Source organism: Medicago truncatula, chromosome 4, assembly GCF_003473485.1.
Source record: "Medicago truncatula cultivar Jemalong A17 chromosome 4, MtrunA17r5.0-ANR, whole genome shotgun sequence".
NCBI classification, from domain to species: Eukaryota; Viridiplantae; Streptophyta; class Magnoliopsida; order Fabales; family Fabaceae; genus Medicago; species Medicago truncatula.
Window position 1 is genome coordinate 3,109,704 of NC_053045.1, and position 17,327 is coordinate 3,127,030.

The 17,327-nt window shown below is 32.2% G+C and overlaps 2 protein-coding genes and 1 non-coding gene across 3 annotated transcripts; 1 reads left to right on the forward strand and 2 right to left on the reverse strand.

The window, feature by feature from the left end:
* Nucleotides 1-1,224: 1,224 nt before the first annotated feature.
* LOC25491371 (malonate--CoA ligase) lies at nt 1,225-9,156 on the forward strand. Its single transcript, XM_013599270.3, has 17 exons — nt 1,225-1,626; nt 2,816-2,982; nt 3,453-3,605; nt 3,949-4,138; nt 4,252-4,340; nt 4,578-4,647; nt 4,798-4,850; nt 4,977-5,084; nt 5,384-5,482; nt 5,976-6,068; nt 6,212-6,289; nt 6,913-7,017; nt 7,321-7,411; nt 7,796-7,869; nt 7,982-8,149; nt 8,670-8,723; nt 8,836-9,156. The coding sequence occupies exons 1-17, from the start codon at nt 1,464-1,466 to the stop codon at nt 8,878-8,880; spliced, it is 1,800 nt and encodes a 599-aa protein (XP_013454724.1). The 5' UTR covers nt 1,225-1,463; the 3' UTR covers nt 8,881-9,156.
* A 105-nt stretch (nt 9,157-9,261) lies between these two features.
* Nucleotides 9,262-10,473, reverse strand: LOC25491372 (uncharacterized). The gene is made up of 3 exons (XR_005645859.1): nt 10,351-10,473; nt 10,035-10,139; nt 9,262-9,581 (listed from the first exon to the last, which is right to left on the reverse strand). It is a non-coding gene; the product is annotated as an uncharacterized protein (transcript).
* Nucleotides 10,474-12,472: 1,999 nt separating this feature from the next.
* LOC25491373 (katanin p60 ATPase-containing subunit A1) lies at nt 12,473-16,961 on the reverse strand. Its single transcript, XM_013599273.3, has 7 exons — nt 16,697-16,961; nt 15,162-15,636; nt 14,573-14,770; nt 13,958-14,202; nt 13,554-13,712; nt 13,322-13,409; nt 12,473-12,984 (listed from the first exon to the last, which is right to left on the reverse strand). The coding sequence occupies exons 1-7, from the start codon at nt 16,837-16,839 to the stop codon at nt 12,703-12,705; spliced, it is 1,590 nt and encodes a 529-aa protein (XP_013454727.1). The 5' UTR covers nt 16,840-16,961; the 3' UTR covers nt 12,473-12,702.
* Nucleotides 16,962-17,327: the final 366 nt, after the last annotated feature.

Genomic DNA, 17,327 nt, shown 5'->3' on the forward strand with positions numbered 1-17,327 from the left:
TAAATTAATTGAAAATAAAAAAGGGACAAAGAAGTAATGGATTTCAAATATGATTGTTATTTGAACAATGTTTTGTCTTTTCTTGTTGTTGTACCTGATGAAAGGCGAGTATAGAGGAAAATAAAAGAAGCAAATTTGGTCTTTTTGAAAGAAGTGGTTGAAGTGGGAAACACAACTTGTCCTCCTTGGTTGATTAGTAGCCGTAGAATTAGATTGCTGAGAGGGGAGAGAAAGTTAGGGAAAAAAGTTGATTTGTTCTTTGTAGATTTTTTTTTTTTTTTGACACATTTGTAAATATTTCTAGGATTTAATTTGTATAAACTAAAATAGTTTTACACCCTTTCTAAAAAAAGAACGTTTTACATGATGCTATTTTTTTAAGTTAGTTTATAAAATATCTCTATAAATATTTATTCGTATGATTTAATTCAATACATAAAAAATATTTTACTTCACTTATATATAGAAATGAATTTTCTTTTACTTACTTTTCAATAATAAAAAACAAGTTGGATTATCCCTGTAATATATGCAGGATCAGGATCGTTCCTACAAATTCGAATGCTCGGCTCTGAAAATGAAAAGAGGTCAATGATAAAATCAAAACATATTTTTTTTAACTCATCAATTTTTCAAGAGCTCCTGTTTGGATTCAATTAACTCAACAATATTTTTTCTTTTTCCTTCGCTTCTCAGCTCCAGACTCAAACTTTCTAATCTTAGGCGGCAATATAGGAGCTAATTTAGGAGGCATAGAGGAAGATTGAAAAAAAATAAAGAACCTGAAATTCTTTACTGTTCTTGAGCAATTCCGCAATGTCGAAGTTGAACCACATCATTAGACAAACAATGTTGAGGTTGAACCATAAAATAAAATTAAAGCATAATTAGTAATTAGCAACATATATGATATATAAATTCAATTATACACTTAAATTTGAATAATTTTAACAATGATATCTTAATGTTTTTCAAAGAATTATGGATTCTACTGTATATGTATGTAAAATGTTTTGGACAATCGACAATCAATAATATTATAATTTAAAATAATTATGGCTAAAATCATACTTTTCAATAATGTGAATGTGATTTGACTAAGAAAAAAAAAATCTTTCCCCTTACAGTGTACATAAATTAAAAAACAGTGGTGCAATGCGACAAGACATTATAATTAGTGGTGCAAATTGCATGGCATGGCATGTTAGACAAAAAAAAGCAATTGCGTATCGTGCCTTACGACGTTGAATCCAATACCAACTGTGACATCTAACAAACTCTTCTCATGTTCCATGAGTTAGGAAAAACACATACATACACAAACTCAAACGCTTACGTTGTTGTTGTTGTTGTTGGTGTTGTTTCACAAGAAATTTTTTCCACCTACTTCACCGCAAATTGCAGTTTTTTATAGTTACCATCATCAATTCATCATCATAAATTTGGCAGTCAGAGTCACCTAAATGACTTCTTCATTTAAGACCCTCAACAAACAATTCCCTCTTCTACCTCCTTTCCATCACCCTCATAAATTTCCTCATCACCATTCTTCTTCTTCTTCTTCTATTAATTACTCTTACACCCCCATCTTCTCTTCCTCTCAATTTCGTTCATCATCTTGCTCAAGTAAGTTTTCTCTCTCTTGTTTTTGTTACTTACAATGGAAATTTCGTTTTGTACTTTTGTTGATTGAGTGTGCATGTCTGTATCTGTATCTGTATCTGTGCCTTGTCTTGTCTTGTTTTGTTTTATTAACAAAAAAAATGGATTTTTTTTACTAGGGTCAGTGATTTTGGCTCATGTTTTTATTGGGGGTGGTGATTTTTTTTTTTATCTTGGTCTTGAATTTGATTTAATATGTTGTTGGGGTGTCTCAAACTATGATGCATGGACATGGGTAATAATTTGAGAAAATGACATAATTGAATGTAATCATGCGTGTCAGTGTTGTGTTAGACATTGGACATCTCTCAATTAGAAGTGTCCGTGTTACGGAGGTGTCAACTATCTCATGCACAATTAATAATGGCTGCTATGTTTTGGAGTAAACTCCAAAATGTGTTTGAAATGTTAAGGCTGAGAAAATTAAAGATATTAAAAAAAAAAAAAGGTCATAGGAATTGGAAATTGTGGGTCATTTTAGTTCAGATGATACCATATGTTAGTGTACTTTTCAAATTAGTCCATGAAATCGAATACTTAATATCAAATTTGCTATTGGAATTTTAATTATGAATGTTAAATTAATCTTATTAGTCTTGATGTGGATTAAGATGACAGACAGTTTGCAGATTTTGGGACTGTGATTTTGTAATTTCTCTTATTTTGGGACAAGCCTAATAATGCCATGCAATTTCAGAAGCTGAATTGGGATTTACTAAGAGGGTTCCTTTCTTCTAATGTTTGTTGAAAAATTCTCATATTTATTGTTATCTAGCTTATCCTCGACAGATTTGGGGTTCCAAACCGACTTGAACTCCCAACGTAGTGCTTGTGTTCAAAGCTGATTTGTTTGAAACACTTATTTGTACATGCAACATTGATAATTAGTGCTCTGGCTAATGTTTTAAGAGGGTAAAAAGGTCAATTGGTTTCGTTGGGTTGAATGTTAACTAAATAAATGTATCTGCAGTGATTTCTTCTAGAAGGGTCGTCTTGGTTTTGAGCAGTTATCAGTTTATTGAGTAGTAGTCCCTTGAGTAAAATACCAAATAGATACCTTCTTGTTCAGGCTCTATAATGCAGACTTTGTTTTGTACTGTATCTAATTAGTTCATATGTAAGGTTATTTGATTGTGTTTTTCCTTTTATATAGCATCTCAATCTACAACATATATGGAGGTCTTCAAAGCAATTGCTAAGCAAGAAGCTGCAGCTCATGGTAGTGTTGCTATCAGAGCTGATCAGCAGAGTTATAGTTACAAGCAGCTCATCTCGTCGGCACAGAAGATATCTAATCTTTTGTGTGGAAATGATGTGAAGGTAGTGAGTTACACCTTGAAATTCTTTTACTATTCTCTTAGTCAGACGAAATTGGGAATACTATTTGTCATCCTATGACCAATGCGGAAGTTCCTATAGACTTATTTTCAGTTTGGATTAACTTATTTGAGCTGATCTAGTGGCATAAGCACGTGTGAGACTGTTTAAGAGAGCTTACAGAAACAGCTTAGGACATGTCTACAAACTGTTTTTCAGCTTATTTTCATAAGTTTTCTAGGATAGCTTATATTAAAACATTTTGATTATTTTAAACTTTTATTATGGAAATAGCAAGAATAGAACCCATGTTTATATCAAGTTATTCTGTTTTTATCAATCTGCTAAAAATTTAAGAGTAATTGAATACTTAGTCTATTGCTGGGCGTTTGTAACTATGTGAGTGCTGTACTACATTCTTGCTTATGTACAAAAGATTCGTTTAGTCAATTTATTATGTCGTTGAAATCCAGGGAAATCTTGGTGGAGCTCGGATAGGAATAGTAGCCAAACCGTCTGCCGAATTTGTTGCTGGAGTACTTGCTACTTGGTTTAGTGGAGGTGTTGCTGTTCCACTTGCACTCAGCTATCCAGAAGTAGAGCTCCTCTATGTGATGAATAATTCGGTATGCTTTGGAAACACTCACTTTTCTTATATAGTATCTCCTTTCTTTTGTTTGTATGACGTTTAGGTTGTGAACATTAAGAATTCACGACTCTATTAATTTTCCATTGACATTTTCTTGGTACCTTTTATATGAAATTTTCAAATAGCTGGTTTATCTGTAGATTTTTTTCCTTTGTGAAAAGTATATTTGATGTAAATATGCTTCAAAATAAACCTTCCCTAAAGAATTTTTTTTTTGGCTATATGTTGCCAACAAATTAGTTGGACTATTTATTTATGCTTTAATTTTGCTTTTTGGATTGAATCTTAATAGAAATTTGATTATAATAATTTGATTATAGGATGTTTCTGCAATACTGAGTACTGAAGATCATAGTGAACTAATGCAAAGCATTGCCAATAAAACCTCATCGCAATTTTTCCACATCCCGCCCGTTCCTAATAATTCCTCAGAGAAGAGCAGAAATGGACATTCAAAAAATGGGGAAATTGATGCAGACAGTATTTTCCCGGAAAACATTGAAAGATCAAGTAAGAATATCACATTTTCATCTTCTAAAAATGGACAAAGTAGAATACTATCTTGGTAGAAATTTTCTGAAATTTTTTTCTTGTCTTTTTGTTTTTCGTATCATTTGGCTTAGGTGAAGATCCGGCACTGATTTTATACACTAGCGGGACAACAGGTAAACCTAAGGGAGTTGTTCATACACACAGAAGCATCCTTGCTCAGGTATTCTTTATGATTTATATCTAGTTACTTTTAATGCTACCTCAAATAGACAATTTCAGTACTAATATAAAATCTTCTTTCTGAAAAAGCTAGTTCTATAGTTTTGTAAGTTACTTTGTTATGATAATAATCAAATCACACAAATACTTCTTGTTGTAACTTAATTTTAATCATAATGCACTTTGATACTTGTTATTCTTTTTCATTGACTTTTTTTATAATCTGTCTTGATTTTAGGTCCAAACATTGACAAAAGCATGGGGGTACACATCTGCTGATCAGTTTTTGCACTGTCTACCACTACATCATATCCATGAAAAAAAAATTATATGCATTATTCAATACTTTTGTAGTTAAAATTTAGAAAGAAAAAAAAAAATATTATCATATTTTGTATATTTGCTCAAGATATGATTTGAGATATCTGTGATGTCAATCCTTAACATATATGAAGTACATGTCCATGGGATTTTCAATGGTTTACTGGCCCCTCTCTACGCAGGTTCCACGGTAATTTACTTTTTCTTTTTCATTACTTACATAGTAAATACAATCAGAAAAATGGCCTCAACATAGCATCCATTTTGAAAATTTATAGTTTGTTGTTGTTGCTGAGAATCTAATGTCTTGTTGAAGGTTGAGTTTTTGCCGAAGTTTAGTGTCAGTGGAATTTGGAAGAGATGGCGTGAGTCATATCCAACTGAAGGATCTAAAGCTGATGGTGCTATAACCGTATTCACTGGAGTAAGTATGATTGTTATGAACATTGAGCAGATTTATAATATGGTTTATTCTCACAAGACCTTGGTTTTTTGTATATAATCTAAGCCTGCCTGAAAATAAATTATCTTTGCCTGATATATAATCATACGAAGACGGTATTTATAGGCCATATGGTGGTGTTCTTTATTGTTCTTGAAACTAAGTAATCAGTTTTACATACAGTCTTATGTGACACCATTTACAATGAACTGTAATTTCTATGATTGTAAAAGATGTTTTCGGTGACATCATTTTGATCTATAGATAATTTTTAAATGAAGGTTCCAACTATGTACACCCGGTTAATACAAGGTTATCGTGCCATGGATCCTGAGCTACAAGCGACTTCAGCATCTGGCGCAAGGAACTTGCGTCTAATGGTAAGTGACTGTTACATGATTCAAACATTTTAATCTTTGGAAAGAATATAAATGGATATCTTTTTCGAATTTCAGAAGATGAAGATTGTTTGTTTTATTTTTCTTTCTAATTTGACATAATCAATGTTTATTTTAGGGCTTGTTTAGATTGGATTATTTGAGCCTATGGAAATAGGTTATGACATGTCCATAAGCTGTGTTCAGCTTATTTTCATATGATCTTTGAAGATAGCTTATGAGAACAACTTATAACTTGTATGAAAATAGTTTGACTTTATTTTGTTTCATTTTTTGTTATAGAAATAGCTTATACATAAGCACTTATATGATAAACACTTATGTTAAAATGTATAACTAAGTTGTTTATCCAAGCAGGGCCATAGCGGTATGGTGGTTTACCATGCATTGCTCACTTGCAATTTATTTATGTTAATGTGCAATGACTACCAGTCTCAATCTCAAAAATCTGATATATTATCATTCTATTATTCAGATGTGTGGATCCTCTGCACTTCCTCAACCTGTTATGCAAGAATGGGAATCCATCACCGGACATCGCTTATTGGAGCGATATGGCATGACTGAAGTAAGTAAACTTTATGTTATATTCTTTAACTTAGCAAATCATTTTTGCTGAAGTTCTTCGACTTGTACAGAATCATATACACAATTCTCATTAATATCGTACTGAATTTTTAGAACCTTATATTATTGTATCGATGTTTCTAGTTTGTCATGGCGTTGTCAAATCCATTGAACGGCGAGCGTAAAGCAGGCACCGTTGGCAAACCATTTCCCGGTGTGCAGGTTAGTTGGTCTTGCACTTTTCCATTTGCTTCTAACCATAGAAAATAGACTTTTTGCTATCTCATTTAATTGCTATGTAATTGGTTTATGTGATCAGATTGTCTAAACAACAATGTTAATGATTTTTAACTAATGATCTCGGTACGAGTTTCAATAACAGCTTGAAGAAACCAAATATATTGCTCTACTCCCTCTGTCTCATATTAAGTGTCATGTTTGAAATATTTCTGTCTCATATTATTTTTCACCTTAGATTATCAATGAAGTATTAATTACTTTTTTCCACTAATATACCCTTATTTATTGTATCTCAACATACCTAACTATTCCACAAAATATTACTTAAAAGGATATTTTAGTAAATAAGGCTCATTTTGTCATAGAAATTAGTAAACTCAATAATTTTCTTAAGACGACTGTGCAGCACCTTAAACAACACTTAAGATGAGACAGAAGAAGTAGCACATTCAAGAAAGTAATATATGACCGAAACTTAAAAAATGTATGTGAAAAATTGATGATTTTTTTTTTACTATGAACCCGGAGGATGGAGTTGTGTAGAGTGTTGTTGATGCTCAATGTAAAAGATGGTGATATCTTGGCTTTTCTGTTATGCATTACAGGTCAAGATTCTTGCAGATGAGGAGCATGAGGGTGAAGAAACTGGAGCTGGTGAGCTTTGCGTTAAAAGCCCTTCATTGTTTAAAGAATATTGGAAACTTCCTGAGGTACTTTCAGAATATTAATTTCATACATTTATTGATTATGAAATCATTAATTAATGATAATTGTTACCTTTTCTTTTGATCTTTTTTAGTACTACAAACAATTCCTTAAGATGTTATGATGAATCATGAACCATTAAAATCATAACATTGCATATCTTTTTAGTTACTCGAGAAATAAAATTTGTTCTAAGGATAGAAATACTATATAAATTTTAGTTAAAAAAAGTCCAAGATTCCAAGGATCGTAAATGGTAAAAGAAATGTAATATCTCCGTCTAAGAAATTTTGTATTTTTCCATGAAGGTAACGAAGGAATCATTTACAGACGATGGATTCTTTAAGACTGGAGATGCAGTTACTACGGATAAAGATGGATATTTCATCATTTTAGGACGTAAGGAAATTTATTCTCTAAGTATGATGTATGTTTCTCATGCGTAGTTATGTAACCAAATTTGAATTCCTATGATGCTATCCTTGAGATGGGTCTTTTCATTTTTCCAAAATGCATCTTCCAATAAGATCCATGTCATAGAGATTTGACTAGGTTTTACAATGGCTGTTGACTACCTAACTCAACCCTCTCCTTTTATCCGGGCTTGAGTTCAGCTATGCATATCAGCAATTTTTCAAAGAAACAACCTAAATTGCTAATAACTAGGACATGTGGTTTCATCTGAATAATTTTACAGTCTTATTGGCAAGAAAGTAGTACTAGTAGAATTTAGATTATGATGACAGTAAAACCTATTGTGTTAATTTTTCTACTTTTTATCAGGTACTAACGCAGATATCATCAAGAGCGGTGGCTATAAGCTTTCTGCATTAGAAATTGAATCAGTAATATTAGAGGCAAGTGGCTATGATATTCTCATCCCATGGTTGTTAGTTGTTGTTAACGAACCCTTATATAGTTGTATAGTTTATGATATGATTGATATTCACAATCAGTACCTTTTTGCAGCATCCAACTGTCTCAGAATGTTGCGTTTTGGGCTTACCGGACAAAGACTACGGAGAAATTGTTTGTGCGATTATCGTGCCAAAGGAGAAGCAAGATAAAGAGTCAAAACCTCCTCTAAGCCTTGAAGAATTATCCAACTGGGCCAAGAATAAACTTGCACCTTACAAGGTATGATGACACGGCCATTGTTTGTATGTTTTTTATATGTATGTGGAGCATATCAAGTGAGAGCATGAGGAGGAGGAAGATTCTACGGTCAATACAAAAACTTCTTGTGCTATCTCCTGATACGCTCCATACACACATATACTGATAATGGAGATACGTCTTTTGTTTTCTTATTCTTATAAATCATATACAAGTTTCCATGGAATATGCTTTGTGTTACTGAATTACATACGTCGTACTTTTCATGTCCTTGCGAAAAAATATATGCACATGATTTATGTGATTTTTTTGTCAAAAAATGTGGCTATAGCGTAGAAGAATTTTAACAAATCACTAATTTTCTGTTACAGTGTTGTCAGATAGCAGCTATAAACCACTGTTTTTTACATTGATTTTTTTATGCTATTTTTATATTGTGTCAATTGTGTTTCCTTGATGCATCAACTTATCTTTCATTTATCATAGTTACAAGAGTCTCAAAAGTAATTTTTTTCTGAAATTTTGTCTATATCTTTTTCAGATACCAACTCAACTAATCGTGTGGGAGACGCTCCCTCGCAATGCAATGGGGAAGGTAAGTTACTTTTCCTTATATGCCGCCTTAAACACAAATCATTCTCCTTGTCATTTCATCACAAAATATTATTTAGAAAGGAAAGATAATTGTTCTCTGTTTGAAATTTCAGGTTAATAAAAAAGAGCTGAAGAAGCTGGTGCCTTCAGAACAGTAAATACCATTAGAACATTATTTACTGGCCAAAGCCAATTCTTTGAAACCAGTTATAATATGGTGAAAATCTTATATGACATTTGTAGTAATTATTTAGATAAAATAGAAGCCTTTTATTCTGGATTTTCTCAAGTACAATAAGTTTAACCTTATCTTTAGGAGTGGGAAATATTACAAAGTGTAGCATTTTTAAATCCATGAGGATGATTGAATGTAGTTTTGTCTATCTAGGACATATATTATCAGTAAATCTATTATTATTGAATGTTATTTACAATTTGATTAATTTAGTTACTACATATCTTTTTGTTAAAGACTTTATTTATGCTACTTGCCGTCATGAATAAAACAATTGAAATGTAAACTTATGCATCATTAATAGTATTTCTTTGGAGGATCAAGTTTCATGAGTGAAACAGAATACATAGATAATCAATCAAATTTATTAAATGATCACATATCAGAACTACTATATTATTAAAATGAAAAAGGACACTTATATGGAAAATGGAAACAAAAAAATAATAAAAATAACTGCATTAAATTCCAGCTTTGACATATTTATAAATATTATGTGTTCCTTTGAAATAGTCTACAAGCACTTCAATGCTCCCTTTCAAATCCAGTTTTGAGATATTATTGCTAAGATCATTATAGCCAGCATATAAAGTTTCTTTGAGCAGTTCAGCATTTCACCTGACCCTGTCATATGCAAAAATTAAATTAATTTAATGATAAGCACATAAAGTTTTATCTGTGAAATATGAATATCAGATATAGTTTGAGTTTTAAGAAATTAAAGGATAGAATTTAAAATAAAACCTTCCATGCTTCACATTTTATGAAAAACCTAAGTAGTCAAGCAAATTTATGTGAGATTTTGAATAAAATACTTACCAGTTCCAGAGGATCCAGGCCCTAAATTTGGAGTTGCAGCTTCTGGTGGATATGGTTTGTTTTAATTTTCAGGTGTTAAAAAAATACTTTTGAATGTGTAATTATTGAAAAGCTTATAAAATTTTATAATGCGAAATATCATATATGGTTTGAGTTTTAAGATCACAGAGTAGAATTTAAGACTTTTCATGCTTCACATTTTATGAAAAATGTAAGGAATCAAGCAAATTTATCTGATAATTTGAATAAAGTACTTACCAGTTCCTGAATTTGGAGGTGGAGGTGAAGGTGGAGGTGGAGGTGGAACTTCTGGTGTGAAGAACCCACCAAGATCTATACCAGCACAATCTCCTCCTACGCCACCTACTCAAAAGCACCAAACACTTACGTTAGACCATGACGGTTAATATAATCATAATAAATCTTGTTGTATATCATATGGACAACATGTAGGGTAAATTTAAGACAATGTGAGTACATGTTTGAATTCACAATAAGATTGGTGAAATCAAATCATAGTGGTTTTGTAATTCAAACACTAAGAATATTTAAATAAGAATAAGAAGCAGCTTACATTTTTTCAAGCAAAACATCTTAGGATCATTAAGAATATTGGCTGAGCCTTCATTGCATTGACACTTAAAGTCGGAGCCATCTCTTACACACTTTCCATCTCCACACAAATTAAACAAACATGCTGTGTAGTATAAAACACTCAAATTAGCTTATGTACTAAATTTCTTTCACATTTTATTTTGCACAATATTTCATTTTTTTCTAATAAAAATTCCGAATGAGGAGCCAGTGCTTTGGTCCATAATAGGTAAAGTCTTTGGGTTCAAAATTCAAACAACATTTATAAAGATATTTATATCTACCTTATTTCAACGACACTCTGAGATTTCATTTCTAATAGTGTAACAAAAAATGTTTGACCTAGTGATTAATATTTATTGAGTTATTTTTTTAAAGAATTAGTTGAAAATTTTGAAAACTATAGGGAACATTTATTTATTGCAAATTTAACAAGAAGGCAACATGATGAACTTACGGTTTGTATCAGTTGGAAGTTGGGGTTGTGCGGTTGGAAGTTTTCCATCACCACACTCCAAATTAACAGTACCTGCACCTCTCATTCATAATTAATTTAGATAAAATAAAATTATACTCCCTTGGTTATATAAACTTTCACATTTGCAACAAACAAATAGTGTCAATGTTAATTTTCAAGGAAGTTTTAATTTGTTTATTTTCTCTCTCAAACGTATATTAATTAATTTATTGTTTTCAATATTTTTGAAAAAACTTCAGAAGAACTAGTTCTACCAAATGCAAGCAAGATCCTGGATCCAAGTTGGTAGAAAACAAACAAGAATATTTAAAAGCAAAAAGCATGGTGAAAAACACAATGTTTATTTATAAATTAAAGACAAAAATAAGCGGCAAAAACAACACCTAATATGTTTAATTTTATTTTATTTGTGTGAATAAATTAAAGGCTTATAATGTTACCTTATTTTAATGTCATATTATATGCAATGTTTTCTACTTTTATAGTGAAAAATCATCATTCAAATAATATTTTCATTTCTCATTAATTCTCAATAACTTCCAAGTTTCATGAATATGAAAAATCAATCACTCACAGTTAGGAAGAACACAAGATTCAATGGGACCAACTTTTAATGTCTTCCAACCAGAGTCACAATCACATGTAAAATTGAATAATCCTGGTTGTTGCTGACATTTTCCTTTTCCACATAATGGTAAACCGCATATGTCAATAATTTCACCAAGATCATCTGCACAATTTAATATACCACCATGGTACACTATGTATTAGCTACAAAAACAACTAATACAAAAATTTCAATGATATATGAGAAAAATAATAATAGATCATTAATTTTGACTTACCTAGTTTTGTGTTGGACATTATTTGTGCTGAAGTAGCTGAAACATTGTAGCATGTGAAGAGATAGATTAGGTAAAATGATATAAGGGTGAAGCTTCTCCATTTGAGCATTTCCATTGGTGAGAATAGAAAGAAATAATTATAATTTGAAGAATGATTAATTTGTAAGTGATATCACCTATGAATAACTACTTAAAATGAAGATTTAATTATAAGCTCATACTTCATATATATATAGCCTAACTTACCATTTTTTTTTTTTAATTATTGTTGTCTTAAAGTAAGAAGTGATGAGTCCTATGTAATAATAAGCTTAAGAAATGTTAAGTTGAGAGGGATAGGTTTAATGTCGTATACTAATTACAAGACTAATTTTGTACTCAAATGAGATGGTACGTAGTTAATTATGCAAACTCACAACCAAATAATTCGGCACTACACAAGAACAATTTTCTATACAAAAGAAAGACAAAATACTCAATATTTTCTTTGTTTGTTATGAGAGGGTACAAACTTGTCATGTTGTGCCTTATAGGATGGCAAGTAAAGTTGTCATCTTTGGAGATTCAAACCATGTTTGGATAAACAAGTTAATTTGCAGCTTATAACATAAGTGTTTATCATGATAAGCACTTATTTATAAGCTATTTCTACAACAAAAAATAAAATAAAGTTAAGATGTTTATGTATAAGCTATTTTCAATTTATGACTTGGATTAAAAGTAAGACAACATATTAGATAGAAAGATAACAAGTTGGAAATTCAAATGCCAAGGTTTAGTGCATAATGAGAGAGTAACAGCTTTAAAATCATATTAGATTACATTACATCAATACTCAATAGTCACAGATACAAATTAACAATTGAAAACCCTCCAACACCATCAAACAACATTGAAACTTGTCAGAAAAAACAAGTCAAATATCAACAAACAATACAGACAACTCATCCACACAACAGAGAACCAAAGTGGTAGTATAAATAAAACTAACACTACCATTGGTGTGTCTTTATGCTGATCCAAATTCATGAAACCACTTCTCGTGGCGTTCAATATCAGCCGGAGAAACACTTCGTTGGACTTTTACCAATGCTTCTTCAAAATCACACATGGCAACAGGATCCTTCGAAATCTCATCCTTAGACATACTCTTAATTTCATCACGAGTCTTTCCTGCTATCTTCCGCCTCATTCCATTCAAGGAAGCATCGCGACAGACGTTTGTCAAATCATCTCCACTATAGCCATCAGTCCGGCGAGCCACTTCATCTATGTTGACATCAGCGGCCACCTGATACCAAGATGATACGATCAGTTATAAATATAAAAATCAAGTTTTATTGTTTTAGCATAAGTGAATCTGCCCCCCTTTCAATAAACTGCACTTATGGTAAGTTTAGTGACTAATCAACAACTCCAATTAAAAAAAAAACATCCACAAAAGAATATTACTATCTTGTTAAATGCTCAATGCCAATTTTTGTTTTGTTGGCAATTTTAATCCTCAAATCCTGATAAATAAAGCTTTAAACATAATGTACTATAATTTATGATATTTATAGTAGAAATTCGGTACACCTTTACAAAGCAAAAATTATCTAAGAAAATAATGAAAAAACACTACTTGCCTCAACGGTCTTCAGATTTATCCGGATCAACTCTTTACGACTCTCAAAATTTGGAAGAGGAATATATATTCTCTTTTCCAGCCTTCTCCTGCATTACATTAAGCATGAAATCGGATCAGAAAGTGTAGACTATTACCTTTGAAGATATCTCAGATATAGATAACTAACCAAAAGTTTTTATCACTTGCTATATAAATAGTTCAGAAAAGAACACAGAAAACCAAATGCAAACCTTAGTGCCTCATCTATGTCCCATGGGAAGTTAGTAGCTGCCAAGACCATTACTAGTTTTCGGCTACCATCTTCATTTGTTGCACTGTTGCTTACACCATCAACCTGAACTAGAAGTTCAGACTTCACCCTTCTAGATGATTCATGCTCTCCAGAAGCCCTTATGAAATAGAAGTTAATTCAATTAAATTGTGACATAATTCCAGACTCCAAAGAGTACAAATTCAGAGTGAAGCCAACAAGTCAAGATGAAAAAAAGAAGATATATCTATTACTTAATGAACTAGACACAACCAAGGACAAACTATATAATCCGATTTAATGAAGATTAGAGAAATAGAAGTATAAACGAATTTCAAAAACTATCATGTGCGATGGATTCTAAAAGAGCAAAAATAGACATACCCCCTAGCGTTGCATAGGGAATCAATTTCATCAATGAAAATTGTACTTGGTGCATAAGCTCTTGCAAGATCAAACAAGCACCGCACCATTCGCTCACTTTCTCCACGCCATTTAGAAGCTAAAGTAGCAGAAGAAACATTAAAGAACGTTGTCCCACATTCAGTGGCAACTGCTTTAGCAAGAAGTGTCTTTCCAGTTCCAGGAGGACCAAACATAAGGACACCTTTCCAAGGTCTTCTAATTCCCTGGAAAGAAAAAAAAAAAAAAAACAGAAATAATGAGCTCAACCGAACAAGTCTTAATAGAATGGGCCTAGAAATGAAGCAGTTAAAAAAACCAAAGTGTTATATGAGATTCAAAACCAAAGTGTTGTATATATGAGATTCATGTAACAAGAGAAGCATGAACCTAATAACTTCATAAATCGGTCTTAGTTGCAGAGTAAATATATGCAAGATCTGTTGATCAAAAATCCAATCAAGGGTCTAAACGTTAAAACTAACTATCATGATAACAATTACACAGTCTCATACAAATAAACCACAATCAGAATTCTAAACTTCAGACAAGCAGGTTTTTCAGAGAACATTTGGAGTGAGAATTGTCTAAGGTTACCTGGAAATATTCAGGCATCCATAAGGGAAGCACAACGGCTTCTTCTAGAAGTCTTTTTGCTTCAGTAAGACCTGCAACGTCATCCCATCTCACTCCAGGAGAGGTTTCTAACACATCCCTTTCAAGCATTTCAGCCAATTCAGGGTCAGGACCTTCGTATATTCTCTTATTTGACTTCCCATCTTCACCATCACCATTCTATAAAAGTACGAATACCATTCAAAACCATAAGGACAAAACAACAAATACAAGTTTGATGGTTTTTCAAACTACCCAAACAGTAGTCAGGGATAAGCTTATAATCAGAGATGCTGCAGTGTGTCAGAAACTTGGACACGCCAAAACCTATCATAAAGCCCATCATTCTATACTCTTTTTGGATCAGAAAGTAAAGTAAATAGAGCAAAAAATAAAAAGAGCAAAATGCTCAGAAGAACTTATTCAATTATGGTTCTGTAGGATCATACACAAAATTAATATTTTGTTTAGTCCACCGAATAAATAATATGTAGGAATAACATCTTGTAACAACAAAATGTGATAAAGAAAATGTAGTCCAGCAGAATGCTCCATAGAAATTGAAACTTACAACTGCATCTGTGTTGCTAGACTTTCCAGATGCACCACCTTTCTTTACCGGAGTTGATCCTCGGGCCCCTGAGTTAGTCCTGCTAGTAGCACCACCAGCCTTTGCGCCACGGCCAGTGGTACTTGTTGTCTTTGTTGTAGCACCTCGAGCCCATTTACTATCTTGATTAGATTTGCGAGTACCGACTTGACCACCCCTTCCGGGTCTTCTACTAGTATCTCTACTAGGTGGCCTCCACACGTCGGGATCATCGAAGGAAGAATTAGATGAAGTAGGATACTCATCTAATGGCTGAAAAACAAACGAAGATTTTGTAGAAATTGGAGGCGACGGAGGGCGTCTTCCAATAGGGTTATCTTTAAACGCCCTTTTATCTGCATCCAGTTGCTTTACTACTTCAGTTTCCTCCGAAAGAGCTTTCTTAACATTCATCCATTTTGCACGAATTAAAGGATCATCAACACTGTTTAGATGCCTGCAATCATACGAGATTCAAACTTCTTCAATTAACTACAACACAAATCTAGGGTACAATTAACCAAACCAAACCAACTAACTACAACACAACATGATTGTAGCTAAAACGCTAAAACTTAGATGCATTTCCTTTCCTTAAGTGCTTTTCATGTGGTTCTTAACTTAATTACCCGTGATTTCCTTACATCCATAATTTTCTCAGTGTGTTAACTTATATAACCACAAAAAGTATATTTTAAGTTAAGAACCAAACAAAAAGCCTTTAAGGAAATGCACCTATTTTGTCCTACTTAAAACTCCAATGGATTGATATCAAGAAATGTTACTAACTATAATCGAACGTTGAAAGATCCATCAACTTAAAACATCAACTACTGTTATAATTCAATGCAAAAATAGCTATAAGTTCTAACATCTCATCAACTATTTAACAGAATACCAAACCAACTAACTACAACACAATACTTAGAAGGATAAAACCTAGGTGCACTCCCCGTGGTTCTTTTCGTATGGTTCTTAACTACTCATAGTTTGTTGTAACCACAAAAATTGTATTTTAAGTTAAGAACAGTACAAAAATCCGAAATGTATCTAAGTTTTGTCCAACTCAAAACTCCACTTAATTCATATCAAGAAAACTTCAATTATAATCAAACAAAAACTTCAATTATAGCAGACAACCAAAGATCCATCGACCAAAAACTTTAATTACTGTCACCATTCAACACAAAAAGAATTCTAACATCTCATTCATGAATCAAGTCAATTGTGAATCATTTTTCCTCTTCGATGTTACAATGCTAATTTCATATAAAAAACATCAAAATAATTAAATGGGTAATGTCGAAATGCAAAAACAATTTCCACCCATTATTTAAAATGAAACAAAAGAACAAACTTTACAATGAAAATGGGAAACACACATCAAAGTAATTAATGGGTAGTGTAAAAAATGACTCAAAATACAAAAATAATCAAAACCCATTATTTATAATGAAGTAAAAGAACAATCTTTAGTATAAAAAAAGATAAACAATGAAGAAGAAAAAAAAAAGAACCTGTTGATTTGTGCAATAGCACCATCAAAGAAGATGATAGAAGTATCATAGAGACCCTCAAGAGCGTAATCTCTTGCTAACTTGACATGATCTTGTAAACCTGCTAATGAACCACCGCTACCACCACCACCACCACCGGCCATTGTTGTTTTCTCTCTCTCTCTGAACTGAGCTGGTTGTTTGTTTGTTCGACCGACGGTTTGGTTTGGTTTGGTTGGTTGGGTTTTGATGGGCTTTTGAGGATTTGAAATGTGGGCCCGTGGGTTTTTTGAATTTCAAAAACTAGTACCAAACTTGGCCTGTTTTTGCTTTTTCTACTAACTAACGATTCTTTTGCTTTTTGGTAATTTGACTTGATTAAAGTTTTGATTCTTTATTCTTTTGTTATTTATGGTTTTGATTTCCCCTTTTTAAATTTGTGATTTTGGTTTTTGGTTTTTGAAATGTATGTTATGATGTTGTCTTCGTTTAGGTATTTGGGGTTATTTTTTGCGATGTAATAAGTAATGTTTTAAAATCGATATGGTTGATTCATTCGATTGAATTAGGATCATCCAGTTCTTTGAGTGGTTTGATTTTGGTTATATTACAGACTGGTTGAATTGGATTGAAACATCGTTAAATCAGTTGA